Source organism: Cupressus sempervirens, chromosome 8, assembly GCF_028749045.1.
Source record: "Cupressus sempervirens isolate cs-2001-9-10 chromosome 8, ASM2874904v1, whole genome shotgun sequence".
NCBI classification, from domain to species: domain Eukaryota; kingdom Viridiplantae; phylum Streptophyta; class Pinopsida; order Cupressales; family Cupressaceae; genus Cupressus; species Cupressus sempervirens.
The window spans coordinates 538,784,634-538,794,487 of NC_143125.1; the positions used below are offsets into that span (position 1 = coordinate 538,784,634).

Consider the following 9,854-nt stretch of genomic DNA (forward strand, 5'->3'; position numbering starts at 1 on the left):
ACCCCCAAACCTATCACCAGAATACTTGCACCCTACCAAGGTGCAAGTGCTAGGTAAACTTATGAGTTGTTACTTTCTTTTGTATATCATGTATTTTTATTAGAAATAGAAAATATAGTTTTTTTTAATAATTGCTAATAAAAATTATACTTAAAATATAATAAATTATAATTTAATGAAATATTTATAATATGATATTTATTTATCTTTAAAATAATTAAAATAGTTAAATAGATTTTTTTTTAAATTATTGAACATATTTAAAATTAAAGACATTTAAGTGAAAGATTATAAGTATTAGAAATGAGATGTTTTTGAATTAAAAGTGGCCAAAACTAGGGAGCTGACCCATTAACAAACAAACTGGTCAACAACTAGCATATAACCATCAATCAAAACTACTCCTTACCACTTAATACAAAAAAAATAAGGTTTGGAACCATAATTAAAAGAGTATCAACTAGCCTAACATACATACTACTAGTATTAAAACTAGTAAAGCTACAGTAATATATAAACAAAGGCATGGAAACCTTAAATCCTTTCAATTTCAATAACCAGTAGATTAATAGCATAAAAACAAAAAAAAGGGAACAATTAAGGAATCTTAGCCTCCTTCCTCCCTATGAGGATGTTAGCCTAGTCTTCCATAAGGAAGTCAAATAGCATTTTTGTATCCTCCTTTGGTAGGTCTCCCTCTAAGTCCTTTAGCAAGTTTAGTGTGGTAGTAGCTGCATGTGTCACTTTGATAGTGAACTTTTTAGTAGGCACATTCTCTCCTCCATCACATGAATTCTCTCCCACACCTCACTGCCAACCTTCTTCATGATCTCCACATTGACCTCCTACATGTTGCCAAGAAAACCATCCACTTGCATCATAGTAACTTCCTGCAGAATTGGGGGGTTAGCATTATCCTTGGAAAAAGCCTTAATAGGGGAGGAAACCATAATGGGGGAGGGCACTCTATCCACCAAAATAGGGAACTAGTCCCTCGTTAAGTCCACACACCCTAGTCCAATGGTTGCTGAAACATGTGACACCTCCTTTCTCTCCTTCAACCCCTCATCCGAGCCAGACCTAGAAAAGCCTAAGATCTCCTCTTCCTCCTCCTCCATTTTCCCTTCCCCAAAAGTCAAAGCCTTCTCTTTCATCCTTCATTTGGGATGACCAGTGTCTTCAAAATTTGTCTCCTCCTCTTACGAGCCCTCTCTTTCAATTTCCTCTTAGCATTAGACTTAGCTAACCTCCCTAACCTCCTTCTCCCCCCTCTCCCCTCCTCCTCTAACTCCATCAATTCTGTCTCTTTCCCTTTATCCTATCTCCCTTTTTCCCCAACAAGAATGGGCTTTAAATCCATAGGGGACCCACTAGGCAAAGGTTGTGGGGTAGGGGCTCTGGGACCCATGATCCTAAGGGGAAGAGTTGGGGTCAAGGGTAGGGATGGGCTGGAATATCAACCTCCACAATCCTAGGGGGGACAAGGGCAAGGTGGAACTGATACAATCAAATTTATTAACCCTTGATGTAAAATGGTAAAATTAACCCCTTTTCTCATTTTTTCTTTTACATCAGTAATTGTGTCCACTAAATCATGCAATAGAAAGAATGAAATAGAAATTAAATCATAGTGGTGAAAATGATTTAGGAGGAAAAAGTGGTAGTAATAACAAAAATCATACCTTCCTTCTAGAGTAAGTTACTTCATCAACATCAAACAGACCTCATTCCATGGCTCAAGGAGCTTCTCCTACATTAAACCACCTTTGTGTTGAATAGGTTCCTCCCTATCCAAGAAGAAGCATTGCAGACTCACTTCATCAGTCACCCTTGTCACCTTCTGCCACTTCCTACCCTTCATGGCCAAACCCGTCACTAGAGCAATGACTTCCTCAGAGACATGGAATGATATGCCATTTATCATTACTCTATGGTCCTCCCAAGAATTAACAAATTGCATGGAACAATTTTCATCATGCACATTAAGCACCTCCATAAATGGCACAAAACCAGCTTCCTTCAGTATATACCACACTAGTGACTTCCTCACAGTCTCCTCAATCATGGACGGCTCAATGTATATCAGGTCACCACCCATCTCTACAAATTCCTTGAAACCTCTCTTCTTCTTCATAACCTAGAAACACTTGCTAAGAATGACTCCAAACTTAAGCCAAAAATCCCTTAGGTGACTATAATGACCATTATTATTAGTAATTATATTAGCATCATTAGTAGAAATTAATGTCACGTGTCAAATGCCTCTATCTTCTTCCCAATCCTTTCCATCATTCCTAGTACACACTAACCATTTAAAATTTGAACCTTTTTTTCTATCCAACATATAAGCACATGCATAGGAAAATCATTAAAAAACCTATCCTCTCAAACTTCAGAAGTCTTTCTTTTTTAGGCCATGCAAACTTATTATTACCAGTACTATCACCTTCACTCCTAGCCATTTGTCCTTCCTAGCTTTGTCCTTTCTGCCAACTCAATAGCATGATACAAAATTTTAAAATATCTCTCTAGCTAGGATTCTTCATTCTTTATTTCTTGACTCACTAAATATCTTACCAAATTTGGCAAGGCATTACATTCACTCCAACATCTTAGTCCTTTCACATTTAGGCCTAACACTACCATACCATCAGCCACACTATTTCCCTCCCAAAATATATGATCCAAATCAAACCTATTAAAATTGGCTAATAGGTGTCTGATGTCTTCTATCGCACATTTTATGGCCCAACCTTCTCTTATATTACCTTTGACAGTTTCTATGATGATTTTGGAATCATCTTCAATTTCCATATTTCTCCATCCCATGCTCATCACCAATTATAAACCCCAATATAGAGCCATCACCTCTACGGTATTGTTAGAAACTTTCCCTAGCTATCTAGAATACACCAATAACATCCTTCCCTTGCTATCCCTGACCATGCCTCCTCTTGTCGAGACCTCCTTCCTGGTAGCACCATCAAAATTAAGCTTTACCCAATTTGCAAGCAAAGGTTCCCATCTAGTCCTTTCCCTAGCCAACAAGTTGAAGTTATCAACCTCCATTATCCCCTTGTCTAGTTTCCAACCCCTAGCTACTCTAACCTCTAGCACTCCTAGGGGGAATGCTAGTTTCCTCCACCTACTACAACTCATATTCTCTACCATAAGTTTATATATATTTTCCACCACAACCTCCTCCTCTCTCTCTTCATTCCTAAACACCCTATTATTTCTCCTTCTAGATACCCTAGTAAAAATGGGGTGGGATAACCTTCCACAACCTGACAAGGAGGGGGTGAGTAAAGGGGCCTTTCCATTTCTCCACAAATTACACTAGATCCTTATTAAACACCCAATCCACCTCTAGCTTTTGTAAAAGCTTCCCCCAAATAGTAGAAGCATACCTATAGTGTAGGAACAAGTGGGCAATATTCTCCTCCTCCATCTTACAAAAGTAGCATCTACTTGATAATTGGAAACCCTATTTCATAAGGTTGTCTATAGTAATTATTTTACCATGGATAGTGGTCCACCAAAATATATTAATCTTAGGTATTAGATAATTAAACCATATATTCCCCCAATGATTGGTTCCAAAATTTTATCAAACATTAATTTATAGGTAGATCAAACATTAATTTATAGGTAGATTTAACAGAGAACTCCCCCATCGGAGTGGCCTTCCGAATGAATTCATCATTTTGATCCCTTCCTGGGATCATGTACCCTTCTAATAGAATATTTAGTTCTTCTATCAGGTCCCCTCCAACTATAACATTTAGTTGCAACTCAACCTTCTTCCACTTCCTCCCTAGGCAAATAAAATTAGCTGTCATTCCTCCTCCCTGCTCTTCAAGGTGGTTCCAAAGAGGCCCAAACTTTGTTTTTGTTAATAGTTTATCCGTAAGCCAAAAATCCTCCCAAAAGTTAATCTAATTTCCATTCCCCACCAGCCACCTTACACCTTCTTTTAAAAGGGTTCCATTCTTCACAATATTTCCCCAAATCTTAGATCCCTTAGGGAGATCATTTCTCTAGGAATAGTGAGAGAACATTAGATTCCTAAGATACTTAGCCTTCATAATATTGCACCAATTTGATTCCTCCTTCATCAGGTTCTACCCCATCTTAGTGAGAAGTACATCATTCATATCAACTATCTTCCCCACTCCCAGATTTCCTCTGCTTCTCGATTTACAAACCATATCCCTGTTAACCAAACTTATCCTTACCTTCTCACTTCCTCCTAACTAGAGGAAATTACGTTGTATTTTCTCCAATTTATTAGCCATACTCTGAGTAATTTTGAATAGCAACAGGAAGTACACAGGTAACCCCAAAAGGGAGGTAATTAGAAGTTGAAACTTTCATACATTGCTTAGAGTTTTATCTTTCCATCCAATCAACTTTTTTTCTATCCTTTCTAGAATACAATTCCAAAAGTTGTTACTTACATCCTTCATAGTCAAGGGGAGGCCCAGATATGTTTTAGGTAACTCTATAGTATTGCACCCTAAAATATTTACAATCCTATGTTATATATCGGGGGGGTGTTAAGAAAGAACACTTTACTTTTATCCAAGATAATTTTCTATCCCACATTAGCCACATATATCTCCAGTAGTGACTTACAAGTTCTAGCTTCTCCCATCGAGGACTTCGCACTTAGGAAGGTGTCATCCACAAACTATTGTATCACCTCGGGTGGAAGTGTGGATGCAAGTCTAATGCCTTTAATTGCCCCCCCTTCCATCTTTCTCAAGAACACCCTACCTAGGACTTCAACAACCATTATAAAAAAAATAGGGAGAGATAGGGTCACCCTGTCTTAGTCCCCTTTCCCTACCAGAATTCCCCCGAGACAAACTATTCACCATCACCAAGTAGCTAACAATTTCCACCATTGATTTCACCATCCTTATAATTTTTTGACGAAAACCAATTTTACCCATAACTTCATATAAGAAAAACCAATTAATCCTATCATAAGCTTTAGAGATGTTGAGTTTTAGAGCCATACCAAAATTACCACTTTTCTCCACTGAGTGCAAAAAGTTGTTATGATAGCATCAAGGATTTGATGACCCAGGACAAACCCATTCTAGGTTTTCCTAATGAATTTATGCAGCATCAATTTTAATCTATTCACAAAGATTTTTGAGAAAATCTTATGAGTAATGTTGTAGAGGCTGATTGGCCTAAAATTGGATAGGACCTCTAGGTCTTTAACCTTCAAGATCAGGGCAATAAATGTTTTATGAAGTTGATTGAAAAGTTTCCTAGTTTTGAAGAAGTCACAAGCTACCTGAAGGAGATCTAGTTTAATAACATTTGAAAAGTGCTGGAAGAATGTCGAGGGAAACTTTCAAGTCCCGAGGACTTATAGGCTTTCATACAGAAGATAGCTCTGCGAACTTCCTCCTCAATGACCCTTCGTGCATGTTCCTCATTTTCTTCAGCCGAGATCATTGTGGGCATGGAATTAATCAACCATTGCCTATCCTCTTCTCTAATATTTCTCTACTCTTCCAAATAAGAGTTCTTGAAATAAACAGTTGCCCAATTTCCTATTTCTTCAATTTTTGTAAGTTTCACATTATTCTTATCTTTGACATTATCTATAGTATTTCTCCTTTTATGAATTGACGTTGATCTATGAAAAATGCAGTATTCCTATCTCTCATCTTGAGCCATAATAAATTGGATCTCTACTTCTAGAAGGTTTCCTTTCTATTCATCTTCTACATTTGTCCTCTTCTTGAATCATATTTTCCATGGCGAGGCCCTCCCCATTTCTTTTTGAAGCTCTTCTAACTTTTCTTCCACCTCTGCCTTAGTTTTAAAGATATCACCAAAATATCTCTTCTTCCAAGGCCGCACATTCCTACTAACGTTCTCCAGCTTAGCAAAAAGTCTATACATAGCAGTCCCTTCCACACAAATCCCCCACCACTTCGCCACCCTAGCACTAAAATCAGGATGGATTTGCCACATAATTTCATATCTAAAAGGTCTTGGGCCCCCCTAGGACTCTTCTTTCCAATTAAAAAGGATGGGAGCGTGATCTGAGATAGTCCTGGGTAATCCCGTGAGAGAGGAGGAAGTTAGGCCCTCCCAACCAATCGTAACCAAAAGTTTATCAAGTTTGACTTGGATAAGGTCAACTCCCTTCCTATTGTTCGACCATGTGAACTTCACTCCATGCATCTCCATATCTATTAAATCATTTTTAGTAATGAAATTAGATGTTTCTAAGATTATTATTTTTTCAATTGTCAATTTTTATTATTTTTAGGAAATTAAAAGATGTGTTGGTAGTACTTCTCACAAATATATATAATTTTTTCAACTAAATTATTTTTTAAATTTATTTATCATTGTATTTCAGAAAAGATAAAGAAGTAAATATTAATAAAAATGAATACACTTTAGGTATGTGAAGATGTGAGAGTGAACTTAGTATTTGAAAAATCACAAACAATCTAATACTTATAAAATAAATTTAAAAAAATACTATTCACATTTGATTAAATAAAAATAGTTATTAATAATTTGTTTAATTCAAGTTATGCGTGAAAACAAAATAGAAGAAAAGAAAAGAAAAATAATACATAAAAAACATAATGTAAGAAAAAAAAGATAAATATATAAAAATAAAAATTTGTACTATTTTATTTAATAAGGAATTTAAAAGAATTAATAAATCTTGTCTAGACAAATTTGTGACACTTTTTGGATTACTTTAAAACTACATGTCAATATTTTAACTCTAAAATATGTATATATTATTTTTTGAGATTTTGATTGGATGAATGATTTGGACTCTTTTATGTGGATTTAAGATTTTTTTTTAATAAAATATTTAAATTAGTTCCTCCTATCCCTAATTTTTAGCATATTTCTTCATCCATATTATAGAACCTTATTGTCTCTCTATTATCTGCAAAATACGTTAATATTCTATTTTTACACTTTAGTTTTTTTGCACCTAGATTTTTACAATAGACATTATAATACTATAATTAATAATTATATCTTATTGCATAATTTTTTTAATTAAATTATATATAAAAAAATTATATTAATCGATTACATTATATTAAGTGTCTAAGGACTCTATATTAAAATTTAGACATTATAAAAGTATTGTCATATCTATTCACCTTTACATATGCATACCTAAAATTCATCTTCCATTTTTTGTAACTGTTTATCTGTAAATAAATTCTAACACAAGTTTAAAGTCAATAAAATGTATACTCATTCTTTATCTCCATCAATTTAATGGATGTTACAATACTTTCATTTGAATGGGACATGGGTTTATAATGTTGGGTTTGGTCACAAAATTGCATAGTGTTGTACAGTAAGAAAGTTTGGAAACTATCGACTTATAAATATGATAACCTAATTTCAGTAGTTTCCTTTTATTGCAATTAATTCATAATTGGGTGCATTATTCAAATTGTGTCACGTTCTGGTTTGGAGGTGAGTTCAGATAACTCTTACATGTACATAAATGGAATCTATAAAAGGTATATTCTTATAACATATGGTTAAACTTTTGTGAAAAAATCATGAGGGTACAGATTAATAATCCTTCAAAAGTGATGAGTGTCCAATGCATATGTCAAAGTACAAACTTTGAATCAAGCTTTTTATGATCTGAAATTGTTTTTATTCAATAGGAATTTCAAATTCCAAAGCGGCTCTTTAGTTCTACTTAGGGATGTTTCATCTTTCTTGACACAATAAAATGAGAAATCCCTTCAAAATTCAATTTATCAAAAACAATTCTATGGATTTTACATTACAAATCTTGTCTAGAAAGATTCAGAATCTTTTCAAATTTCTATTCAATTTATCAATATTACAAATCTTTAGAAGTGCTCATTTTTTATGAACTCGATTTATCAAAAACAACTCCACGGATTTTATATTACAAATATTGTCTAGAAAAATTCAGAATCTTTTCAAATTTCTACTCAATTTAACAAAAATAAAAACATGATGTACAAATTTTACATTACAAATCTTCAGAAGTGCTCACTTTTGATGAGCAGAAGCAATGGAGTTCATAACACATCTGATTGCCTTTAAAATGGGTTGCTCGCTATTGTTTTTTGACTGCAAAACCAAAACAAGCGAAAACATTGAAATCAGTGAAATGCATAATATACAAAGCTCTGAATATAATGACATTTAAAAGCTATCTTTGTTCTATATTTAGAAAGTATTCATTGATTTTTTTTCTTAAAAGAATTATAAATTTACATCCAAGAGACTAAACTACGAGAGCTAAAATACCATCCATTACATTTTCAAAGTTACTCGTGAACTAACCATAACATGTAAGGTATATAAAGTGTTGCATCCATCAACATTTATGGTATAATCCATCATTTCCAGCTGATTAGCATCCAAGGAAGATAATAGTTCAGGAAGAAAACCAATTTGATGGGAGACACATATTGATGCAAATGCATGAGTACCCACAACACTAGTTGAAAGAATCTTTAAATTGGGAGTTGATACACCAGGGGCTGATTCAGGGACCTGAACATCATAGACTTGAAAAGAATTATCCGACTTTGGCAATGAACTTTTTATAAGAAGTGCTTCCAATTCTGATTTTCTTGCTTGTAAATCCTTCAAGGTACCTTGGAGAGACTTGATGTAATTTATAGTCTCATCAATAATACTTATTTTATCTACCTGATATGAAAGAAAAAATCTGTTAATTCATTGATTCCAAGAAAAGATGTTTTCTCAATCATCCAAATATATATTAAGTATCAGGTAAGAGCCTATAATATAATGATGAAGTTGTGAGCCTTTCATCTCTCGAATCTTAAATTGAATTTACTCGAACTTAATACATAATAATAATTAATCTAGACTTCAGCCATCTATAAAAAATACCATCTGCGCAACCTACGCTGCATTATAAATGAGACTAAGCACTACCTTTCCATGGAAGCCAGGTAAAAGAGATGAAAGAATATTGAACATGTAACTCATTTTCTTCCTCCTCTTCCTTTCCAATAAGACATGCAATTTATCTTGAGAACAGCTATTATTTTCTAACACTGGAACTTGCTGACCCATTTGCAAGGAGGGACTAACTACGTCATCCCAACTCCTTTTCTTACTGATAGATTGTTGTTCAAGCTGTTTAATCGACATGGGCTTTGAGCTTACTACAGGGTAATGTGCAGAAATGACTGTATAAAGATCATCAGGCCCTCTGTAAGCTAACATTGTGAGAAAGATGGCAAGAAACTTTAAGGCCCAATTGACTTAAGTTCTTCATATATAGAGAGCATATCATATCATGTAATGTTGATTAAGACCATTAGAAATATTAAAAAAATCTGTTGGACTAGAATTTTCTCAATAGGACAGGCATATGGCCCGATGGTAACCAAGTGTGGGAAAATGACTACATAAATAGTGAAATTCATGTGCCTGATAAGGATTTTGTGGTTTTAAGTTTGAACACGTTGTTCTTCAATGAAGTGGAAAACAACCTGGAGAGCTTTGTCTATGCAATGTCCAGACACCCTTTTAATTATAGCTTTAAAGAAGCAACTATTACAGGGTCATTGTCATACCTTATTTTCTTTTAAAAATATCATTTGCTTTGGCAATTGATTTGGTGGATATCTCCTTTTTGACCTTTGATTGGGTGTGAGTGCTTGGTGGAGAGAGAGCCACATTCGTAATACTTTAACCAATAGTCTAATACTTCGAGTACTGTTCTTTGTTTTCAAGAATAATCTAGATTGATTTTTTTCTCAATGGTTTATAGATATTATGTAAGAAAAATTGAACTTTGGAATCGTATT

The 9,854-nt window shown here is 34.3% G+C and overlaps 1 protein-coding gene across 1 annotated transcript; it reads right to left on the reverse strand.

Moving 5' to 3' along the window:
- Positions 1 to 7,809: 7,809 nt before the first annotated feature.
- Positions 7,810 to 9,277, reverse strand: LOC149543569 (transcription factor NAI1-like). Its single transcript, XM_089796304.1, has 3 exons — positions 8,974 to 9,277; positions 8,350 to 8,721; positions 7,810 to 8,133 (listed from the first exon to the last, which is right to left on the reverse strand). Exons 1-3 carry the CDS (start codon positions 9,265 to 9,267, stop codon positions 8,053 to 8,055), a joined length of 747 nt encoding a protein of 248 aa, XP_089652430.1. The 5' UTR covers positions 9,268 to 9,277; the 3' UTR covers positions 7,810 to 8,052.
- Positions 9,278 to 9,854: the final 577 nt, after the last annotated feature.

Bases quoted from the DNA above. Each gene is read 5' to 3' on its own strand.
- LOC149543569 (XM_089796304.1), bottom strand. From the start codon at position 9,267: ATGTTAGCTTACAGAGGGCCTGATGATCTTTATACAGTCATTTCTGCA. The intron at 8,722-8,973 runs GTAGTGCTTAGT...CTTTCATATCAG, and splicing joins TACCTGGCTTCCATGGAAAG to GTAGATAAAATAAGTATTAT. The intron at 8,134-8,349 runs GTTAGTTCACGA...TTGGTTTTGCAG, and splicing joins TATATACCTTACATGTTATG to TCAAAAAACAATAGCGAGCA.